Source organism: Pieris napi, chromosome 16 (genome assembly GCF_905475465.1).
Source record: "Pieris napi chromosome 16, ilPieNapi1.2, whole genome shotgun sequence".
In the NCBI taxonomy this organism is placed as follows: Eukaryota; Metazoa; Arthropoda; class Insecta; order Lepidoptera; family Pieridae; genus Pieris; species Pieris napi.
Window position 1 is genome coordinate 3792546 of NC_062249.1, and position 24786 is coordinate 3817331.

A 24786-nucleotide genomic window follows, 5' to 3' on the forward strand; every position below is an offset into this window, starting at 1 on the left:
GCCAAATTCAATTTCCCCAAGGAATTGTTTATAATGTGATTGATGATTCGACAGAGAGGTCGGCAACATTTTTTAAATGTTATAATAAGATTAAAAGACTAAATTATTATTTATTAAATTATAATTTATATATTACTTCTTAACTATTATTTATATATTCTCAAATGTTTGTAACTTTTTTTTCAATTTTTTAACACTTAATTCTGTTTCTTGGTTTTCGAAATTAAAAAAAACCTGGATAACGAAAGCCGTATCGACTTATTAATAATATTTTAATATATAGGTTCGAAATTCAAATGACAACCTCCAGTACGAAGACTCTCAGACCTCTCTACAAAGAACTTTTCACGAAAGCTTGCCGCTTGCCCGAGCCAGTATCTATTTGATTCGCTTGTTGGTCGCACGTTCGCACATTCACGCAAAATTATACGCAGAGACGCGTTCGCGAGTGCGGGTGAAAAATTATAGACATTATTTTTAATATAAAAGTGATTTATATTAAGTTAAAGATGTACGTGAAATAGTTCGCTTTTAATATTTAATAAAAAAAACATATAAATTAAACTAGGTAGGCATTGATTAATATAGGACATAATATTAATTGTATTTAAAGTAATAATATAAATATTGATTAGAAAGTGAATTTTTCATATAATAAAAATTTGTTTAAATAAGAGCGCTAAAATCATTTAATTAAATATAATGATAATTGCTATTCAATGAATTAGAGAATCTATCCCAGAAAATCCTTTACACTTATAATAAGAATAATTATTACATATAAGTATAATAGAAAAAAAAATTATTTGCTAAAAAACCTCTCATAATGCAATGCTGAATGTCAGTTTGGTATAATAAATAAATTATTATTTATTATACGAATTAATTTAATTACATGTTGTATTTATAATACATTGTATAAATTGCCACAGTCTTTAAGACTAAAAATTGTCGAATTTAATATCTATATTTTTACATTTTGATCTTGTGAAGTTTTTAATTAATAAATAATTCGATTTCAGTAATACATTAATTAATTATTTGTGCGTTGATCAAATTATTTGATTATAAAAAACTGTGAAACAGTGAAGTGACTATTCTATTCAATGGACTGATTGTGCGCGGACGCAGTAGCAAGCAGTGAAAGTTTATAATTCGCCCGTGGGATAGTCCAAAGACAAAAGAACCGGAGACAATGGACCACCTGTTCCGGCATCGGAGGCTTAGTGTACCCAAAAGGTAAAAGTTGCAGCAGTTCGTCCTTGTGGACATGTCAGGGAAAAATTCATACAAAAATTGTTTCTTCTGTATTTGTATGACTTTTTTCCATGTTCTAGATTTATATATACAAGACTTAAGTATATGAAGAAAAATCTAGTTTGATTTTATAACAAAAAAAATAGCAAATAACACACAAATCTACATTGTATTGACACTCTTAAAATAAAAAAAATAAAAATCCATCTCTGTGCAAAAATGCACTATAACCATTTAGGCGGTTTAAGTAAAAAGCGTTACGGAAAATCTATCTGAAAGGATAGTTAGCTGAGATGTTATTTACAACCTAGCGGCTCGCCAATGTGGAAGTCTCAGTCTATACACACCTAAATACTAAACGCAATATGAACGCATAAAAAATACACTTTCTAGAAGACTAAGTTCTATGAATAAATAGAATACCACTTTATATTTAAAAATGTACAGTATATCTACACCAAATTTTTAATGAATAGAATACAATAAGTAAATAATGAAAAAAACTGCTTGCGGATTTATAATAATAATCAATTCTTCTGATCCATCACAATGCCATTGTTTAGTCCTTAAAAGTCTGGTCCCCGGACACCACAGCTATTGTCAAGCACATAAAACCATATGGACTAAGTAGATAATTTATTGATACCACACTTCATTTATTGATATCATCTGTGGATAGCGTAGAATATATATAATTCTGGTCATAAACTGTAAATTCCAATTGGATCTCTCCCTGCTTTTGGAACGGAGCGCTGTCAATTACGTTGACGGGTTTTCTTAGCAGTCGATTCTGACTTGCTAACTTGAAACTTGAATATTATTTACAGAAATAATAGGTTAGCTTTTAATGAATTCCATATTTGTATTTAATTTCTTAATATGTAATGTACAGAGGTCCTGTTAAGTACAATTGCGTGGAACAACTTTATTACAGGATATCATTTTTCGAACTAATTGCGGCATATTATCGTATTACATAAACATGTTTGTGTCAGAACGTACAAAGGATTCTTATACACCTATTATTTACTATTAAACTGTCAGAATAGTGTCAGGATTAATAGCGATTACTTCGTTTTCCTGATAAACAGTTACAAACAAAGCGGTAATTGATCTCTTCGAATCGGATTGAGATTTCTCAGGCACGGCACTAATTTCCACCCGGACGCGCACGACTTGACTAAAATGCGATTATCTAGAGTCGAGAGTGAGTGAAATCGATTTAATTGAATATTTCGATAGGTTAGTGAACGAGGGTTTTGATGGACACAAGGGTGTAAGGTCGTTCACTTGGGTTATCTTTATCTTCAAAGAAGAATTTAGCAAGATTGCACAAAGGAGATTTTTATTACAAGTGAAATCTTTGAAGATTTTTGAGCAGCGTTGGCCTAGTGGCTTCAGCGTACGACTCTCATCCTTGAGGTCGTAGCTTCGATCCCCGACTGTGCACCAATGGACTTTCTTTCTATTTGCGCTTTTAACATTCGCTCGAACGGTGAAGGAAAACATCGTGAGGAAACCGGCTTGCCTTAGACCTAAAAAGTCGAGGTGCGTCAGGCATAGGAGGCTGATCACCTACTTGTCTATAAGAATGACAAATGATCATGAAATTCATACAGAAATCTGAGGCCCAGACATATAAAGGTTGTAGCGCCACTGATTTATTTATTTTAAATCTTTTAAGTCTTTGATTGACTATAGATTTAGAGAGATTAGCAATTTAATAAGCTTTCACCTATACATAATTACTTATACTCAAGTTTGTTGTGTTATACACACGGTAACTAGTTTTAGGATAAATAAAATCAATTTGAAATCAAAATTGGTAAAAAACTGATATTTTTCAATTTTTTTTTTTGGATGATACAAGAATGCATTCGTGACCTTCTCACCACAAGGTTCATCAAATTCTATACAATGCATAATACGTTTCGAATACTGTGTGAACAGACTACAGATATTATCCCATTAGCGCACTCATTACTTAGCAAAATAATTGCATTTAACATACTTTAAGAATCTTGAAACTTTCTCGTTCACATTCCTTAACTATCCAAGCATGTTTTTTAAATGTATACACGTAAACAGTTTTAATGGTTTTAAAATTACAAGGAAGAAAATTCTTGATATTAAAAAGACATTTGAGAATGCGTTTATATTATCATCTCGGCATTGCATTTCCCATAGAGAATTTGTAATTATTATTGACAAAACTATGGATTGAATACTTAGTTTTAAAACTGTTAGCAAAATTTATAGATGATTCTGTGTTAATAATCGTCTGGCTAAATAAATTATAGAGAAAATTATAAACACAATTTTCGGCAGTTGATTAAGCAATGTAAAATTATTTTATTTTATAGGTAGTTTAAAAGTGGCGCTACAACCATTTCAGGTCTGAGATTTTTGTATCTGTTTGATTATTATTTGTCAATCTAATAGGCAAGTAGGTGATCAGCCTCCTGTGCCTGACACACACCGTCGACTTTTTGGGTCAAGCCGGTTTCCTCACGATGTTTTCCTTCACCATTTGTGCGAATGTTAATTGCGCGCACAGAAAGAAAGTAAATTGGTGCCGGGGATCGGACCTACGACCTCGGGGATGAGAGTCGCATGCTGAATCCACTAGGCCAACACTGCTCTTAGTTAGCTCGTAGAAAATTCAATATTTATATAATATAACGCGCTTAGATATAGGCAATTCTTTTGTATTGAACACGTGCTAATTTAGTCCTAGTACGATGAAATATCTGTAAAGCTATCAAGGTAGCAAATTAAAGCTCAAACAAAGCTCTTGATTGAGATACCACGTTATCTTCTTCAATTAACTAACATAAGTTGTAATTATACGCTTTGGGATTAGATAGCATCAGTAATTAATGTTTTCATTCGTAATATTTAATTAGAAAAATTACACACAATATGATAAAGTCTGACCTAAAAAAATTTAACGCCATGGACTACTTCTAACGTGACTGAAATGTTTTAAACTTACAAAAATACTTTAAAATTTTGTCAAAACTTGTCAAAACGGCCTTTCCACGAAAGCGAAGATTATCGGATTACGAGTTTTTAATGGAGGCGAAAGAACGTAAACTTCTTTGCCGATAAAGAAATCTTTTTTTCAGAATTTCGTCGTTTATTAGTAAGTAGGCTAAAGAAATTGCGTTTTTTAGAAACTTTTTCGATCGTATTACTCATTTGTACCGTAGTTTCAATTATAACTAACTAACTTATATGATTTTTTCAACTATAGTTGAAAAAAGCTGATATAAAAACACAAATGTTAAATAAATCAAACAGTATATTTTAATTCCACATTGATACTCATCTCCTGCCGCTGGCAGAAATGTCCTAAATGTTTTAATATGTCGTAAGAGACTGATCACACATAGCTCTCAGTGGCAGTGAGAGCAGTAGCATCTACTAAGTGTAAATGTGGCAACACAGAGATAACCGTTGCCAAAGATTACAGAGACATGTCACATGACAACTTGACATGACTGGATAATAAAATTACTCTGTACGTCTAACTGTTGGCAGCGGCCACGCACCCTTTCTGAGTGAGATTATTCAATAATTGCACGAGTAGCATGCTATTACAAGAATAACGTTACACGCTATTGCGTTTATTAAATTACTGAGGGAGTTCCGTTTGAATGCGTTCCTTTGATGGGAGATGACGCGATGACTAGAAAGCAAAATTTAAGAAAATAATACGATAGATAGAAGATGTTATTTAATAAAAATAGGAGGCTGACACTGCTGAGTCAGATTTAGAAACAACAGCAAGAATTGTGTTAGTAGCTGAGACAGTGTTAATTGCTCTGACGGTAAACGACGGTATAACTGACGTGAGGAATTGGCATGTTGTAGGGTAGATACGAGTTTGCGTAGAGACGGCGCGAACTATGGCTCCCATTTGTCAAAAACCTACACATTTTTGACATTTTGCGTCAGGCTTAGAATACTGTGGCGTAATCCATAAAGATGTCGTCACTGGATGTGTAGTAGTTAGAAAATAAGTATTTTTGTGACGTCGAATACATGGATTATTGCTCTTATTTTGCAATTGCTAAAACTCTATATCCGAGGCCTTCTCTCGTCGGGTTCCGAACAATAGCACTGAAACTTAAGATATCAAGTAACAAGAAAAAAATAACAACTCTAATTTATTCAACATTTGTAAAGATTAGAAATAAACATAGTTTTCATAGTTACCAGACTCATGTAGAAAGCTCCCAATACGATCCCATTATAATCGATTATAATGTATGCTTTAGTTCGCTCTGTGTATTGGGGCCGAAAATTACTTTTAACACGTACTTGAGGTCAGTAGTCATGAGTCTATAGACATGCTTTGTCATTCTTGAACTAGTTTTCGTATGAATTCGGACACAGTTTTAGTTACTATGGAAGTTCTACTGACTTACATGTAGATTTTGTTATAAGATTTTTCTTACTCAAGCAAATATTGTTAATATAAAAAAAACGGTACAAATGTCAGTGTAGAATTTAATTTAATAGACGAGTTTGCGAGTAGATTTTTATAGTCTTACGTCCAAATATTTCGGCTAGGAGTATTATTAAGATGAAAAGAAACGTTATTTAACTTTTACAAAGTCGTTAATTTTAATCGAGTCTAAATTTAATATTATATGTATTGTTATATTAAATCATACAATATTTGTCTGCAAATTTTATTTAACTACATTTTGTAATCATACGACATACAACCTAACGCTGTTCGGATTAATAGCTGAGTTTCATCATCGGACGTCGAGGCAGAATACGAAATTCCACCCGTATCACCTCGACGTCCCCCGTTCCACAACTGAGCGTTTTTAAAGGCAATTTAGAGCGGTCCGTGTATTGCGAATATGAATTTAGTATGGAAACTGCAGATCGCCGTGCGGCGACCGCATAATTCAGTCGGTCTGGACTGCGGTCCGTCTATGGCCCGCTTTAGGGTCTTTTAAGAAAAGAGCGTATCAATTATTTAAAGGTTGGCAACCCACTTATGACGCACTTACTTAAGGCCGGTATCACTGAGCATCAGGTGAGCCTCCTGGCACCTATAAAAAAATGCTATTAACAAATACTGTACGAAGGTTGTAATGAAAATGAGGTTAGTTGAGAACAGTGATACGAAAATTTAATGTCCACGCTAAATTCAAGCATAAATTAAGTTAATCTGAGCTTTCTACTACACGTGACCAGGTTAACAAATGTTACTTATCTCTTTACAACACTCATATATCTTGTTGATTTTTATTCTATTACTCGTGGTCTTCACTTTCTACTGTAATTTCCAGTAACACGAACATGTTAAACGGGACAGTCTTTGCTTTAAGTATGATGATAGGGTTTGTTATATAAATTGATAAACTTAGTTGAATATAAATTGTCCTTGAAATTTAGGATATCATAACAATTATTAAACTATAACAAGAATGGATCTTTGTTATCTAAAGCGAATAAATGATTATTATTAATCTCGATTTGATAACTTAATTGAAATATTGAATATTCGAATCGTATTTCATAGAGGCCAAGGGCTCCTGCCCGTGGCTCATCTGATGGTAAGTGATACACGGACACTCTTTATCCATTGGCTCGCGAGTGTATTCCGAAGCGCTCTTCTTGAAGCAGAGAAGGAGAAGTCGTATTGTTAAAAATACTTAAATATTTAGTGAGTTTCAAGTGAAATTAGCATTTAAATTTTCTAACTTCATTACATATTTAAGGTCTTCATTGGAAACGGAAAATAAATTGATATAATGGCAAATGTTACTTAAAAATAATGTACACTATAGACAAATAATATAGCTCTTCAAAGGGGGAACGCTGCCAGTATCTTCGGAACTTTGCCTAAAGGGACTCCTTTCAGTAATGTATTTTAAGAATATTTATTGATTTTTTGTTATAGATTTTTTTAAATCTAATTGAATTAATAATTAAAAAAAAACTAAAGAAAAAAGTTTGTTTAAATTAGGTCATTTGGTGTATATAAGTGTAAATTGTAGTACTTAAGACTTCGCACGGGCAACCCTGACTCGTAAGCTTGAAATAATATACCTAAACCTTTCTAATGACTTATTCTACATATTGGTGAAAACCGCAAATAATTCCGTGCAATAGTTTCTGAGTTTATCGCGATCAGACAGACGCCGCGGAGCACTTGTTTTTATATAATATAAAATTTAGACATATGCTATCGTTAACTTCTTTATAGGCATTAACAAGCTATACAACTTTTCTCTGGAACTCAATCCTGTATACCTTCGTTAAAGCAACGATCGTAAGAAACATTTTCGTTGCACCGTTTTTTCCGACTGCAAATCCGACTACCACGAAAAAATCTTTTAAGTTTTTGGGTTAATATACAGCCTATAATACTCACACATAACGTGGTCTATTGGTAACTTTATAATACATATTAATATAGATAACGTTACTAAATATAATGAAAATATATTATAAATTATATAGTAAATATCTACATATTATAAAGTCACAAAACGTAGTCTTAAATTCTAAACAATGACACTATGTCAACGGAATAATAAAAATACAATTGAAAGAAAGTAGCGTGATCTTGAATCGGGGTTAGAATTGATTTAACACGAAGGTTGATAGCGGTTACTTTAATTGAAATTTGAACTTTTTGTGGAACTAAAGATAATTTGTGATCTACCGATATCATTAACCAGCTTGGTCTGTTATAATTGTCCGTGAAAGAAAGTTTAATTTCTTTAACTTTCGTCAATCGTGGGAATTGAAGTCAACAATGCAATGAAATTTAGCACGTTTTTGGTTTCCGACAATACTAAAAAAGAAGTTTAAATGAAATTAGTTTAATATTTGTATTTACGTAAACGCTAGTGCGTATTTATATGTTTTTAAGGTTATTTATGTCAAACTGACAGACTGACTGACTAAATGACTGACTAAATTTGAATGCGGCAACACTTGCAGCACCGTGACTTACATTGCCAGATTTAAGTTTGTAAATAAGAATTATTTTAGCTAGGTGAGGGGTACCGGGTTCGATTCCCGGTTCGAGGGCAAGTTTTAATTTAATTTAAATTTGTTCTCGGCCTTTGGGAGTGTTGTGCGGTACCGGGCGAGTGCTTAAACCGTACATGGAGGGCACGGTCGAATTTCTAAGGCAAGCAGTGAGTATGCTACCTAAGAAAGGAGACTGTGAAGGTTTAGAACGTAGCAATACGTTCTAGGCCGAGGATGGCAAATTACAAGTGCGAATTATAAAAATCTTATACTTGACGCTGGCTAATGCACAAACCGTGCCAGAGCCATAAAAAAAAAGAATTATTTTCTTTGCAGCTTGGAAATAGCTTTTGATAGTATCGTTTGAGCATTTAGAAGTATCTAAAGAAATAACAAAGCTTCATAGAAATTTCTTGACTCGTATATCAATTCTAAATCTCAGAACCGTACTCTGTTATCTAGATCTACACTTTATCTGTATTATTTTTAAAATGTGATAGTTTTCTCCATTGTTGCATTTTTCTCGATGCCTTCCGGCTACATATTAGCCATAACTGTCCTACATATCTAACTGTGAAATACAATAGTCTTCTGAAACACAGATTGATCTTGATTAAACCTTTTAAGGAACGAGGTTTTCCCCCGTTAATAATAAGAGTCATTATTACATGCAGATTCTTTTTAACCGCATACAACGGTTTTAACTTACAAATGCAAATTGCGGTTTTCTTCTAATGACATATTATTTTGTTTTATTTGTTCGTATATAAACGCCTCTCTTAACACTTAATATACTTATTAGTGGTAAGCGTAGCGTATAACCTCAGTCATTTTCTTGCTAAGCTTTCAATATCATTTCACCATTTTCATATTAAAAACGATGACCTGTGAAATCCATGACAATCAAAATTTTGTTTTTGACAGAGTAAAAATAGATTAAAAAGAAAGAGGAATTGTTTGTTTTTAATAATTCATATGCCTATCTCTCAGCTTTACTTTTAGTACGAATGCGTTAAATCGATTAGTTTATCTTAGTTTTTGTATAGAAAACTTGAGAAGGACGAAAATACGATAATAACTTTGACATTTCTATGTAAATAAATCGCTGGGATCCAACTGTCAAAAACAGACACTATCGAAATTCTTGTCGAAGTCGAAAGGAAATTCGTAAAAAAACATTACTTTGATGTTGAACGTAGACTTCAAACACGAGTGCTTTACAAATGTTGAAATTGTTTGACCGTTAAGTAATTTAAGCAAAGTGTAACAAATAATGATGCATTACATTGCATTCTTGCGCGTACCTTTCCCTTCGAGTGAAAATCTATTGATCCATTAATAAGTTATTTAATAACTATGCGGTGTATTTTATGTTAGCTGCCGCACTTAGCCATTTACTTTTGTCCCCGATTTCAGATTTTAAACCTTAACGATCCCAGCTAAGATTAAACTATTTGTAAGCCGCAAAATTAGATTTTGAGAATAGTGTACGCCAATCAAATCTCGTATTTGTTTATTAAATTTAAATGTACAGAGCTTTTTAATTTCCACTGTTTTTAATATGGTTAATAATAGCTTGAGAAATACTTAGGTATCCTATAATACGCTAAGTTATGAGGTTATGTTACCTTTCCTTTCATCAATCAATGTTTTATCTCGTTTACCCATTAAGGGTGAGAGACATAAACGAGACTTAGTGCGACAATGACTAACGTCAGTAAAAATCCAATACATCACATGGAGTACATGCAGTACTGTTCTCACCTCTGGGCGGAGGCTCCCCAGTACCAGCTCCTTCCTTCCTTACTTGACCGTATTCAACGAAGAGCGATTCAAATCGTCAACGACCAGTCATTTTTCGAGCGGCTGATTCCTTGACGTTGCGTAGCGATGACAGAGAGATCCCTGCATCTTCAACCGCATTTACCATGGAGAGTGTTCAAAGGAGTTGTTCAGATTAATAGCTTAGCTTAGGTTGTTTAAGTTGTAAATCTGTAGGACTAAGGAATTCTTAAAAGTCTGGCAACGCTCTCTTCATACAGGCACTGTGAGTGTCCTTAAACTGTATTCTAACTTAACATCGGGTTTTAGTTTATTATAAAATGAAACCTAAAAACTAATCTCTTTCTGAACATTTTCATTGCGATTTCTCTCATATCTCGATTTAAAAGAAAGTTTCATAACTTCTGTCGGTGAAGGCTTTTCCAAACACAGGAAATTTTCTATACAATACAACGGAAATTGATAATATTGTACCTTTTATATAATGTACAAGTATATACTTATACAATACTTGTGTAGTTTTTATATTTATAATATGCGAAAATCAACAATAGTTTCTTCCCACTGCTGGCATGTACCAGCGACGAGCATGGCTGTATGCCGTAAGGTAAGGGGTTATATATATATTAACGTTAAATGATTATGTATATTACAATAATTTTGTATGTATACGTCAACGTTACATAACAGATAATGGTATGGTTGGTGGACTCAGTTTCCGCTCTTAGACTCACTTGGTCCATTGTGCATAACGTCCTGGCTAACTAAGACAGCCTACCTCTTTCCAGAAGCACAGAAGTCTCTTGCCTGGGTACAGGATTTCTGTACGTTGTTTAGCCACAGCCTTGCATTCCAGGATTACGAGGGTGACTCATTCCTCTGCACTGGCTGTTTGCCACTGCACATGCGGCTGTCTGTCGCGCTTAGGACAAAAAGATGTTTATTAAGGAGACAATGGCCCGTAATTGTCCCTATCATTGTTTTGAGATTAGTTCTGTTGAGGAATATTACAAGTAGTTACAAATCTTATATAGGTGTAGTATCAATGGACTGTATTGTAAATATGGCGCTACAACCTTTTAAGTCTGGGTTTCAGATTTTTGTATCTGTTCCGTGAACATTAATAGTCAAGTAGGTGATCAACCTTCTGTGTCTGACACACACCATCGTATTTGGGGCTAAGTCATACCGGTTTCCTCACGATGTTTTCCTTCACTATGCGCACATAGAAAGTCCATTGGAGCACAGCCAGGGATCGAACCTACGACCACAGGGATAAGGGTCGCACGCAAACACTGTTCTATTTATTTCAAATTCGTAATTCCAATAAACAACAATAATTTTTTATCACGTGAATGTATTTTCGAATCTCACAGATAATCCTGTGAAAATCGAAATTGACGTATCGATTATCAGTTGAAACGGATGCGTGTGCGCAAGTCGGCCGTGGAAAGTGACCAGTGGCGCGTGGGCTCTCACGACGGATCATTGTCTTCTCTAGTGTATTTTGCTGTACTTGTTCTACATACTAATGCACTTTAAGAACCACTTCCTCACTGTAGAATGTAGGTAATCGCGTACTAGCGTCCTAAATCAGTGAGTCAGTCGGTTTAGTAGATTTTTTAATAGATATATTTAGACGGGGATATGTTGGGCATTAATTTAATTACACATAATGACAGAAATAAAGACAGAAAAAAACAACAAAACATTTAATTCACAGCGACAGAAGTGTCGTCGCATAAATTAAAGTATATACACTAGCTTGCTGTCAAATATATTCTATGTGTTTTACAGCAAGCATGGTCACGGATGTGTTAATGTACACGTACTTAGATATTTTACTCACCGTTCTAACCGCGCTAGTGAACCCTTGGAGACTGAACTGGATGAGGCGCCGGTTTAATGCCCGAAAGAAGTATGATTGTTAATCACCTTGATGGCTGGTAGTTTACCACGTTTCACATAGCATTTTCTTTTTGAACTAGCGAACTGTGGAATCGACTGCCGGGTCTTCCCGGGAGATACGACCTTATTGTTTAAAAAATGAGCAGACTTGTCCCACAAAGTCCGGCAACGCACCTACCAACATGGTTGTCCAAGGGATGCAATGACTTTCGTTCTTCGCCCTTCGTTTGTCCTCCTATTATATATAAAAAAAATCATATGTACACTATTTGTGGTACTAAATACGTATAGGCGAGTCACCCTCACCCTTTTGCGCTTTGCATTCCATTTTGAAGAAAACATTTCTATAATATAAGCGATATAGAAAGCTTCCTTTCGTACCCAGTATGTAGAACAACATTTGTTGTTAATTGTTTCCATTTCAAAGGTTGTATGAAAATTAAAATCTATTTTATGTAGGTAATTTCATCTGCTATTGTACTCGCAGCCGTTCCCAGCTTAGTTCTTCCTTTCTCTGCCTTTTACCGACATATTTTAATCATAGCCTATTGTTTTTTATATATTATATTACGGTTAGTATAAAAATAGCATTATTCTATTTTTAAAGAAAACACGCTGTCGGTTATTTAAATAAGAAAGTCACACGAGCTACAATACAGGTTTAGAAACATGTACAAAAAGATTGAGATAAAAGCGCCCTAAGTAATGGACATTCAGTATTAACAAATAGTAATTAATCTAGCTTAAATTAATGTTGAGATTTACAATTACTAGTAAAACTAAACATTAAGGATACAAAAAAAAATATTTTTTTACGACTAGTACAGCCTTAATTTGCGCAGGGAACTAGAAGTCGTGGAATATTTCGAGCCCTTAAGACCTACAGAGGCTTTGTAAGGAAGTAATGGTCACTAGCCTCGTGCGAATAACAGTGGTTTTAAATGTGTGCGTGGTTTCCGTGAATACAGGGATAAATCAATTTAATAGTGTCAGCGCCTCAGTACTGATTTGGCCGTGTATTATTCTGTATAGAAAAATCATGTTGTCGACTCGATCTAAGCGATAAGTTTGAATTCTTTAAGACAGTCACAATATGAAGAGACATATTCACCAGCGCGTAATATATGTAGGTACACTCATTAACACTTCCGTGACCATGCCTGCTGTAAAACACATAGAACATATTTGACAGCAAGCATGGTCAGGTATTAAATGTTATATTAAAATAAAAATTGTTATAAATGCGTTTAATAGCAAATTCCTTTCAGCCATATCAACAAATCTCGAGTAGAACTAGTATTCTAAAAATAACGTCGGCATTTTTATAAAAGTATATTTAGATTTGATCTCAATTAATGATGTATCCGATAAAACATACACGTTCATTAGTTTGAACGGCGTAAAATTTATCATGTAAGTTCCGAACGACTGATTAATATTGCTTGCATGACAAATAGGCGGGTTGTAAAAGTGGATTAATTAATTTGATATACATTCGTAAAGTAAAGCGTTCCGTAGGAAGGTTTCGTAGTTTTTTTAATAATATGTGGAACAAGAAATGTGTTGCTCTGAGCGGGCGGAATAACTTTTCTACTGCGTTTTAGATTAGACTTATCACAGTGATTTGCAACTTAGGTGTCGCTACAAATAAATAGTACAAGGTATGAGACTAAAACTATAGACGAAACGTGTGTGCGCTTCGTTTGATTGAGATTGGTCAATAACATGTCTAGGCCATTCATGCGCGACATGATACGTCATGTCCATTTGACCAATCATGATCAAACGCAAAGTTTTGTTTTGCGTCTTTGGTATTACATATCACCTAAGGTATTTTGAGGACCGATAACAGAATCGTATTTTCGTAGTCTTCAATTGAATTTTTGTTAGATATGTTATTTTTGTTTTTATTGAAGCAATCAAGTTTTCTGTTGCTATAGTTCATTCTTCATTCTGTATTAAATTGAGTGAACACATCTTCGTTCGTTACTATTAGGCAAGCTATAGATTACCTTTAAAAAATTGCTTCGCCAGAAAACGAACCCAGGTAAACCTAACCTAGCCGTTTTCGTAAGCAAAGTTTAAACAAGCAGACAGTTGAATGTACTCAGAATGATTTTTCCCTTTTGAAGTGCCCTTATTGTGAGTGGTTGTGTCTGGAATTATTTTACACTAGACAGTTTGAAACACTTTTTTGGAATCAAACCTAGTTTTTAGGTAACTAAGTTAGCAACAAAAGGCGGTAAACGAGAAAAGATACAATTCAATAAAATCAATTTGCAAACAATTTTTCTTGGGGCGTTATAAGGCATCGTGAATTCAAGACGCGACTTGTTTTTGTTTCTCTGGAGATGTTCATGCAATGTAGATACAATTACTATGACAGTTCTAGATACATACATTTTCATATTATAGCCAATTCCATACATATTTCCATTATTAATTTCACTAGCGAAAATACATCCTTGATTGATTTTATCATTTATAGTCTAGTATATACCTACTCATACTGTTGAAAAATAACGTGTGGCACTCGGGGACTGCCGCGGTAAAGCTATTGCATTTTTTTTTTTCAACTTATGCAATTATAATTATTTATTTATGCAGTATTTTTTTTTAAATTATATAAATAAATTAATTCAATCTACCATTCTACCAGACTCAGACTAACTCGCCTATATAGTCTATCTCACTCTAACGCGTAAGGTTTTTTTCGTTACGGAATTTCTGGATTCGGTCTCCACGCTCGAGACCCGCGATAGAAGCTATGCAATAGCTTAAAAAAGAGCACACTCCTCTCTCCCTCAAAGACCTGCAACGCATCCAATAAAATAGGTGTCCATGGGCTGCGATGACAGCCCTGTTTGCCCCCTATTCTTTAAAAAAATTCACAAAAGTTTATTAAATATTTTTATTGTTTGGACATGTTTGAGAAAAATCAATATTATTTACGACTGCTTGAATTAAATGCTGGCAAGTTCTGGCATGTTTCCGATTACTCGATTTCGACCTAAAATGTATAGTTACAGTAGAATCCTTAAAATAATCCGTCCCACAATAATTACGTTTAAACCAAACAGCTTTCCGACTACGCACCATTGTGTGCAAATATCTGTCTCTACGCAGTGCGATCTTATTACCACGTTGATATCAACAATTTTGAAGTCGATTGGTCTTTGTGTTGTTTTTTATTGCTGGGAGCCAAGCTTATCACGACAGACACTGTTAGTAACATATATTTTTATTTGTAATATATATTTGTATTTGTACATTTAGAGATTATTGCCAGTTCTTCTCTTCCGTTCTACGCCCTTGAACTGGCAGTAAATGTAAATTTCATTTCATAAATATTTCTTAGGAGGAGGCAGGAGTCTCGTCTGATGTTAAGTGATACCGCCGCTCATGGAAACTATCCATTGCAGAGTTCTCGCGAATGCGTTACCGACCTTTTAAGACTTTCGTGCTACGGAAATTGTGAGATATCGAACTCCGGGTTCATTATCGCTAATGGAAGTTTCAGAGTTCGTGGTTACTTATCTGCATAATTTTAAAACCTACTTTACAAATGGCCTACTTTTCGAAAGTATATAAAAGTAAAACAATCTTGATCTTTAATAGTTTATTTTTAATGCTTTCTCTTGATGGCAATGATCGAACACGCGCGTGATCTCTTTCAGAAAATCATGTTAGAATGTTCGAGTACAATAAGACATAAACATTGTAGTGCACATCAATAATATGTAGTGAAAGTCAAACAGAGATTTCGAGAGCATTATTAGTGCATAAATTAAAAATCGAAACAGAGCAATTAGGAGGTTTGGGGCCTGGTTTCTAAAAAATCGTAATTACTGCTTGCCACCTCAGTGGCTTCATTGTAAATGCTCATGTGCATTTTATTATTTAGTTATACATTCTAAAACAATGTGTATTATGCCTAAAAATATAAGAAAATATGACATCATAAATTTAAGACAGACACATCAATTACATTAGAACATAAGAAATCTATCAAATAAATTAATTAAACAAACAACCACAAATTAAAAATCAAATAGAACAAACTAATAATAATAACTAAAAATTAAAAATTAATTAAAACTAAAAAGATAAAAAATAACAGTAATAAACAAAACTAAATGAAAACTTAATTTTGTGCGGACTTTTCTTGTTGTTCGATTTTTTTTTGTACCACTATCATGGCAAATAAAGGATTTATTTATTTATATTTATTATTTATTAAACCACACAAAGCCTGCAAAACAAAGTTACGGTAAGTTGGTAGATTGTTGTAAAACACATAAATATTTTCTGTTTCATTCCAGTTACAAAATATAAACATATTTAGACGTTATAAAGTAATCGTTATAAAGTAGTGATTCTTTTTTTTATTGAAAGCAGTTTATTAAATGTATTAATTAATACAATCTTAACCTACGAAGCCTTGGCAGTGTTGGCTTAGTGGCTTCATCGTGTGACTGTCCTCCCTTAGGTAGTAGGTTCGATCCCCGTCTGTGTACCAATGGAATTTATTTCTATGTGCGCATTTAACATTCGCTTTAACGATGAAGGAAAACATCGTGAGGTACCCGGATAATAGAACCTAAAAGTCGACGGCGTGTGTCAGACACAGGTGGCTGATCACCTACTTGCCTATTAGATTGACAAATGACCACGAAACAGATACTGAAGCCCAGACCTGAAAAGGTTGTAGCGCCACTGATTTATTTTTATTTATTTTAATCTAAACATACATAATAATTATTAAAAAGGGATTAAGAAAACCACAATGAACTTAACTCAATGTGAACCTCCTTGTAAAAAGAAGAAGAAGGAAATATTGCTAAGAAATAGATTTTTATTAAGTACGCTACATTGAAAGCGCGCTTGACTTGTTTTCTATGGTAAAACTTACGATTTGTATCTCAAATGTTCCGTTCGCTGGATATTTAAAAAGATATTTACAGTAACGGCACGTAAGTTGGTAAGTCAATGCGCAAGAGTAAACTTTTTAGGTGTTTTGCTAAGTACACGTATAAGTACGTGCAAGTCTCAAATAATATCTATAGCTAAGGGGGCGTCCATAAATTACGTGAGGTGTTTTTTTAAGTTTTCTGTACCTCCCTCCCCCCCTGGTGAGATGTCGTGAGATTTTATTCAACCCCCTCCCCCAACCCCCAATCTCACGTGAGATTTTTAAAATGTGGGTTTCTTACGTAAACGCGTTGGATTGTTATTGTAAAAAAATAAAAAAATAATAAAAAGCTTTTTTTTCAATCAGAAAAAATTTGCGTGATATTTGCCGAGACCCCCCCTCTCTCCAACGTAAGATTAAATGAGATTTGACTCGACCCCCTCCCCCCCTTAAACACCTCACGTAATTTATGGACGCCCCCTAAGGCACAAACTTAACTATAATTTTGTCAAGTATTGCATAAGGGTGACCTTATGAACCTGACAAAACTGAACAGAAGTGTGAACTTCTGTTCAGTTTTGTCAGCTCGAATGTATCGACTTTCTGTAGAATACACATATTTTATTCGGTATATAAGTTTTCCATACAAAAATGTATCCCCCATTCTATTAGCATTTTCGCGTAATGTGAGGCCATTGACAAATTTTTACACACTTGTTACAGTTACATTTATTATAAAGTTTAAGTGAAAGTTCTCATTATATGCGTGGCCCGATCGCAGAACTGATCATTTCATGTAATCTGGCAACTCTCTCTGGTACTCTGTGGATCGTGTAACTGAAAAAAAAACAAAACAATACTAAATGTCTGCTCATATATTTAATGCAACAGGCATCACGTTTCACGTTGCCATGGTAACCAGTTTTTACGTCGAATACACACGGTTACTATGGTAACAACGTTAATGACAGAGGTGTTTTTGCTACTAGATTAATATTTAAATTAACTAATTTGCTTCATAATTAATGTATATAGTTCCATAGCATATAATTTTAAACAAGATAACGGTTATAGAGCGATATATGTAATGTTTTGACAGCCTCACACAGGTATTTAAATTCACACATTAGTTCTATTCGCTCTTGTCATGTTACTGTCAGAGTTCTTAGCAAAAAATTAATGGAGTTCGATTTTCATGATGAATTATGTACCGGCTTAATTTACTATTTAAATCCTTCAAGCACTGTGTATATAAAACATATGTTTTGTTATGTGACGAATAGATTTCTAAATAAATAACTCAGTTTCTGAGGTGTTTTAACATTTATTTAATTGAGGTTCGTTAAATTGATGTAATTAAAGTAACCGCTTGAGGAGGCAACATTTTCGCTTATTTGAAAGTGTTTAAATTTTTAAACGATTTCTGAAACATGTGCATGCTATGGACTGGTTTTATGATGAAATACTAAAAGATTTAACTTAGCAGAAAAGATGGTATACAAAGGGATTTGTTATTTAACTGTCATTTGTCAACCATAGACTACATCCTTATCGCTTAAACTAGGATAAAGGTAAAGGTTGGTGGGCTCAGTTTCCCCACTTAGACTCTCAGTAGGTCCATTGTGCGTAAAGGAAGGGTATAAAGGGATTTAAATTAGGAAATACATATGTTAATTCAGTTCAAATGGAATCACAAAATATTAAAACATGAACGAGTAAGGGCGCTCCATGCGTGTCACGGAATTAAATCATGAGCCATAGAGTATAGATTTTGCATATGACGCTTTAGACAAATGGTGTACCGGCTTAAATATCTACGAATAGATATTATTAGAATTGAATTCAAGGAGTCGTAAGTCAAGTGTCCTAATATATAAAACGGGACTACCGTTATATAAAATAATGCAACCTTGACAAGGAGCAAAAAATAAAAGACCTATTAGGCAATGCTTAAAAACTATTCAGAATCGAGCGGATAGATCTTAGCAACAAAATTGATATTTTGATTGTTATAAAAACTTCTTGAAAGAGTCACGCGCGATTCGTCTATGATTGTGGATTTTATTAATTAAAAAATTTACGACAATTTACAATTTTTTTGTCAATAGTCTAACTTTATTCAATTTTTGAACCTATTTTACTACAATAACCACACATTTATAGGTTGCGTTAATAATATATCATTATTCATAATTAGTTAGTTATTCATAACACTTACTTGTCTATTTACTTACAACAATTATTTTTTAATTATGAAAGTCACATTATAAACCTTCCCCGATATTTAATCCGTGAATAAATTTTAACTATAACTTATTTATGGCTTTATGTTTTAAAAAATAATATTGTCTACAAACATTTATAGACAAAACAATCATGGTTTTGACGTCCGTAATTCAAATATTACGATACAAGATGCAAATAGTATTGTAGCAGGCATTTGAGGAAGAAATCACCAGCTGCTTTTGAATGTGAACAAAAAACTAATTTGATGCCCATTATGTAATTGGGCGTAGCAAGATATGAAGATATCAACACGATCATCTAATTATGATTGGATTGTGATTGCCTATTAATTTGTCCAAACCCGAAGGCATTTTATAATTATCATCGCGAGACAATGATTAAGCATTTAATATGATGTTTGACGACAATCATAATATTAATTTAACTGAACTATAATTTTTAAACTTAGAAATATTATGTATATATATTATATTATGGCACTTTTGGCTTGCCCCTATTCTAGTAAGTCCTGGTTTGGTAAAGGTTACAAGGACGACACAATTTCACCATCCACGGTTGCCTTGTATATTCTACTCGTAAGCCGATTCTCATTGTTCCTTTCTACTTGTCCAAACCGTCTAAGCATTCCCTTTCGTATCCTTGTCACTACGTCCTCTTATATCCCACATTGCTAATGTATTTAATGCTTATATAACGCAATGTTACACTACATACTTACTTCATAATGCTCTCAAGAGTAATAATTGCTATAGTAAGATTAATAATGGTATATATACCACCTTATTCATAAAAACTAATTTAGTGAAATTTTACAGTTTATATGCTATCCATTGATAGGCTTTCGATTGAGCCACCAGTGAATGATTTTCGATATTCAAAATGTATTAATTAAATTATTTTTGTATTATGAAATTAAAATAAATGAATCTTTAAGTTAATTAAAGGTATTTGCGCAAGGATAACATTTCATAATACTGCCAAATAAAGGGCGAGTCAAGTATCGGCAAGAACATTGCATATTATGACGTCTTGTCTGCTACAGAACAGACAGCTCGGTCGTGGCTTTGAACTTGGTATTTGACCTTGAAGTTGACAATTGAGCCGATGTCGTAAGATTTATCTAACTTTAGGCTACAATAATTGTATTTGTTCCTAATAGCATTCATTGTTGTTATCAATACATGAATAAAACTTAGTAATATACCAAAAATAAATATAAGTTTCTCTAATATGTGTTAAATTTATTACAACTTTATAATAGGAGTAATTAAAGGATTATTTATTATTGTTTAAATTTAAAAGACGCAAAAGTCTTGGGGGTCAAAATGTACATATTTTAAAGACTTTAATTGTCCCAAATACCAACTTTCTCGCATTCTGAATGCTTAATTCAAGCATAATGTGTTTGCTACATAATGTCAGAAAATCGCTTTCTATAGATTAGACAATCATTTTATCGGCATTAATTAGAATTGTTGTGATAAATGACGTTTTGGTCGAATAACTGTTTGCATAGGCGCCAATAATTTTAAAGCAGTAATTTATTAAGCTGTCATGTCTTAATGATATTTAAGAAGGTCGGAAACCATTTTATTCGATAATTTAAATGATTTGCCACGTTCTAGTTTTGTTGATGGAATTTGTACACGGTCTATGCCAAACATTTCTAGAGTATAACACATTTGAGTGCAAAGCAATGTGTACACAAGAGGAATTCATGAAGTTAGTCAATTATGAAAATACATTATAATACAGTATAAACCAGTGGCCCTACAACATTTCTAGGTATCACATTTCTGTATCTGTTTCATGATCATTTGTCAATCTAATAGGCAAGTAAGCGATCAGCCTCCAGTGCCTGACACACGCCGTCGACTTTTTGAGTCTAAGGCAAGCCTTACGATGTTTTCCTTTGTTAAAGTTAAATAGACAGAAAATCAATTGACGCACAGACGGGGGAACCTACGACCTCAGTGATTAAAGCTGGGTATCGATTACGCGCTCCTGGCGCGCGCGCCATGAATGACCGCTCCGAGAGTGCGTTCCGTGAAACGCGTTCCAAATATTTGAAGTATATCAACTAAGCGCGCCTGGCGCGCGTGGCAACTGTTCCAGTGTTCGACCCTTCATCATGGAAGCCAGTCAGCTTGGCTTTTAGATACTCAAAATTTTTCTCTTCTGTACGATGATAGGAGCACAGTAATTTTTTTCTTTAATTCCTGCATAGGGACTCCCATTTCACTACTGATTTCTCTCCAAGCATCTTCTCTAAGCGATTTATTATGATACGAAGAATTTGCTATTCCACAGTAGTTGTTTTGTACCATACAGTTGTATTAATTTACGGCAACTTTGGTTATCCATAATTGGGAGCGCAACAAACACAATAAAATACGATATGTCCGTCCCAACTGGCGCGCGCGCCACCTTTGATGCGTGGTAAAAAACCGACACCCGTCGGAACGGACCGCTCCGCGTTCGGGCGCTCCAACGAACACATTGGCGCGCGTTCCAAAGTGGTATCCATTGCGCGCGGCTGGAGCGCGCGCCAATGTTCGCCCTCTTGGAGCGCGTAGTCGATACGCGGCTTAAGTCGCACGCTGAAGCCTCTAGGCCACTCTGCTATATATATATATATATTATATGTATATAGCTTTTATTAGACTTTTAACGCGTCATTGATATTTCAGATAATCTCTAATCACCCTCTTTCAAAATCAATAAAACGCCATTATGAAGATAGAGATATAACAAATATAATCGTAAACCTAATACAATTAAATCTTGACCAACATTTGGAAGTATAAGGGTGTCTAACGAAATGGATTATTGTATACTTGACTACGACTATAAACCAAAAAAATTCCTAATATGGTAATACCAAGTATTGGTACTTACTTCTAAAATTAATAATTGCTTTTAACAAATGGCAAGTTGGCATCAGACTGAGAACCCTCCTGTAGTGATTCTATGTATACCCTCCTATAACACGGTAGATGGGTCCGCGTTATGTACAAATGATTCACGTTTATTTTTTTTAGTTATGAACGAAATAAGTGCGAACAAATCATTACAAATGTCACAGTACAGAAAAATAATGTGTGAAATCCTCGCGTTATATACCTGTGCAATACGAGGGACTGAAATCGCGAAATATGAAAATGCGTTATAACACGGTACTGTACTAACACTCTTTAATGCATTGAAATCACAATGCTAGATTTTATTGTTCCATATCGTTAGGTTCTTTACAAAATTTCATTTATTTATAACAATGAATGATTTTACGAGAAATCGGGTCACATCTTCAATGTTTCATCACATATAATCATTCAATCTTCATGTCTCTTCGAGCATATCAGCAGTGAAAGAATCCGTGAAGACAATATCTTGTTATATCTGGTTTCTAATTCATATGACCTAGAAAATAGGATATAGATTAAACATTTAAATACTAAAGTCTAAACGAATGAACAGGTCTCACCTATCATTTAAATTCTTTGATACTTTATCATAGCTTGATATATTGGGTAGTGGGCTCAGTGGCGTAACAATAGGGTGGCAGGGCTGGCCCAAGAGATATTATGTTCTAAGGATGAATGAGAAGTCTCCAATACGCTAGCTGGGCTAGTGTGGTGACTACAGACCATTCCCTCTCGCCTTAGAGAGGAGGCCTATGGCCATTAGTGGGACATATACAACGAGTAATTCAGTACGCTAAACTGAGTGCAACGTGACGATTTTTACTGATAGTGTCCCATCAAAAGAATTTGCCATGGTATAGTTACGCCACTGAGTGGGCTAATCAAATTAAAAAAACCTACCTAATCCGCGCTAAGCAGTATTGGCCTAGTGGCTTCAGCGTGCGACTCTCATCCTTGAGGTCGTTTGCCGTAAATAACAATATTAAATTCAGTAGTCGACAGAATATCCAGTGAAGCCTGGACGAGTTCGATTTCTTTAAAATAATATCGTCTGTGTGTGATTTGTAATTTTAGCTTCAGATTACAGACTATGGCTGTGCTGAGAATCTCAAAGAAACTTAGTTGTTTTTTAAATGTACTCCAGATATCGGACTTGACATGCTATCAGTAAGTTTCCGATCTTCCAAGATTTCTTTATTAGAACATTGTGTTATGGTGTCTTTGTGGTGGTGTCGGATAGGGTTAGGGTTAGGGTTGAAGGACTCCTTTCTCCGCAATTAGACTCGAGGTTGGTCCGTTGTGCGTGCGAGTCCTGGCTAATTTAGCCAGCCTAGCTCCTTCCAGAAGCACAGAAGTCTCCTGGGCACTTCACAGGCTTCCCGGAGCGACCTCACCGTTCCGAGGCTTTTTTCACGTTGATTAGCCACAGCCTCGCATTCCAGGACTACGTGGGTGACTGTTTCCTCTGCGCTGAAACAGCCTCTGCACAGGGGGCTGTCTGTCGCGCCTAGGATAAAAAGATGTTTATTTAGGAGGCAATGACCCGTTATTGTCCCTATCATTATTTTAAGGTTGGTTCTATTTAAGTTAATTAGTCGCTTTGTCAGTTGCGGGTTTACTGCTGGCAGAGCCACTTTGGACTGTCTGCAGGCCGCACCATGCGACCATCGTTGTTGCTGGAGTTCAGCGGATCTCTGGCGAATCCAGGTTCGCACCAGCGAGAAGGGCAAAGGAAGGAGCGGATACGGGCCAGCAGGCATCATTCCGGAGCCTCTTCTCGCAAGCTCGTCCGCAGCATCATTGCCGAGAGATGGTGGTGTCGGATAAACAGAGATTGGTATTTTTATCGCAAATTCTTCTGTGTAACCAAAACCCTTAACTGGCGTGTATGAGGAATTCATTGAAAGGAAATGAAGTGAAAGGTGTAAGTCAAGATTACTAGAAAGCTACTTACGGTAAAAAGGTTTTATATAAATATTAAAATGTCACTTTTCGCCTTTACATTTAGAATGCGCATTCTACTTTTGCCTTATTTATTACTCGAGAACCCGTAGTCGTTATAAGAGCTAAAGTGCACATGTAGCGAAAGTGATTGCGATCACGAATTAGTGACTATTGAGTTGTTTGACTACGGATATTGAGGGATTTACTGTGAGAATGCATACAAACACGTTGTGATCGTTATCGCTATCATTATCGGTATCGCGATCGCTATTAAAACTGGAAGTTCCAAAGTACCAGCGCCGATCCTCTAAGTAACATACTTGGTGTTTTCCACGTACCATTGTATAGTATAATGTTGGGTTATAAGTGTGCAGCGGTAGTCGCGTGCAGCAGTCCAGTTTATTAATCAGTTGACAATATAAAAAACATAACAAGACCATAGCAACGCCAACTTTAAATAACGAACTATGACGATATAATATGTATGCAAATTACCAAAGAGTTTCCTCTAATACACCCCCTTGATTTGCATACACATTTAACAACAAATATGTACTAAATAGTCATTACAAAAATATACAGACATGCAATCTTAATCTACACCTAACATTGAGATGCAGCGGTAATGTTTCTGTCTTTGTAAAGCTTTTGTTAGCACATCCGCCGCCATCTCCTCGGTAGACACATACGATAATTGTATGTCAGTATTCTCCCTTAAAACACTCTCTTATAAAATAATATTGAATATCGAAATGTTTAGTTCGGGCGTGGAAGACTGGATCCTCCGATAGAAATAAGGCA

General features: G+C 34.6%; 1 protein-coding gene across 1 annotated transcript in view; it reads left to right on the top strand.

Annotated features, from left to right (window-relative positions):
- Positions 1-380: 380 nt before the first annotated feature.
- The window catches only part of LOC125057141 (heparan sulfate 2-O-sulfotransferase pipe), a 78448-nt gene continuing 54042 nt past the window's right edge, over positions 381-24786 (top strand). The window contains exons 1-2 of the mRNA XM_047660624.1: positions 381-511; positions 1023-1239. Of these exons, the coding sequence (XP_047516580.1) occupies positions 1196-1239 (44 nt within the window). The 5' untranslated portion in view covers positions 381-511; positions 1023-1195. The remainder of the gene's footprint in view (positions 512-1022; positions 1240-24786) is intronic.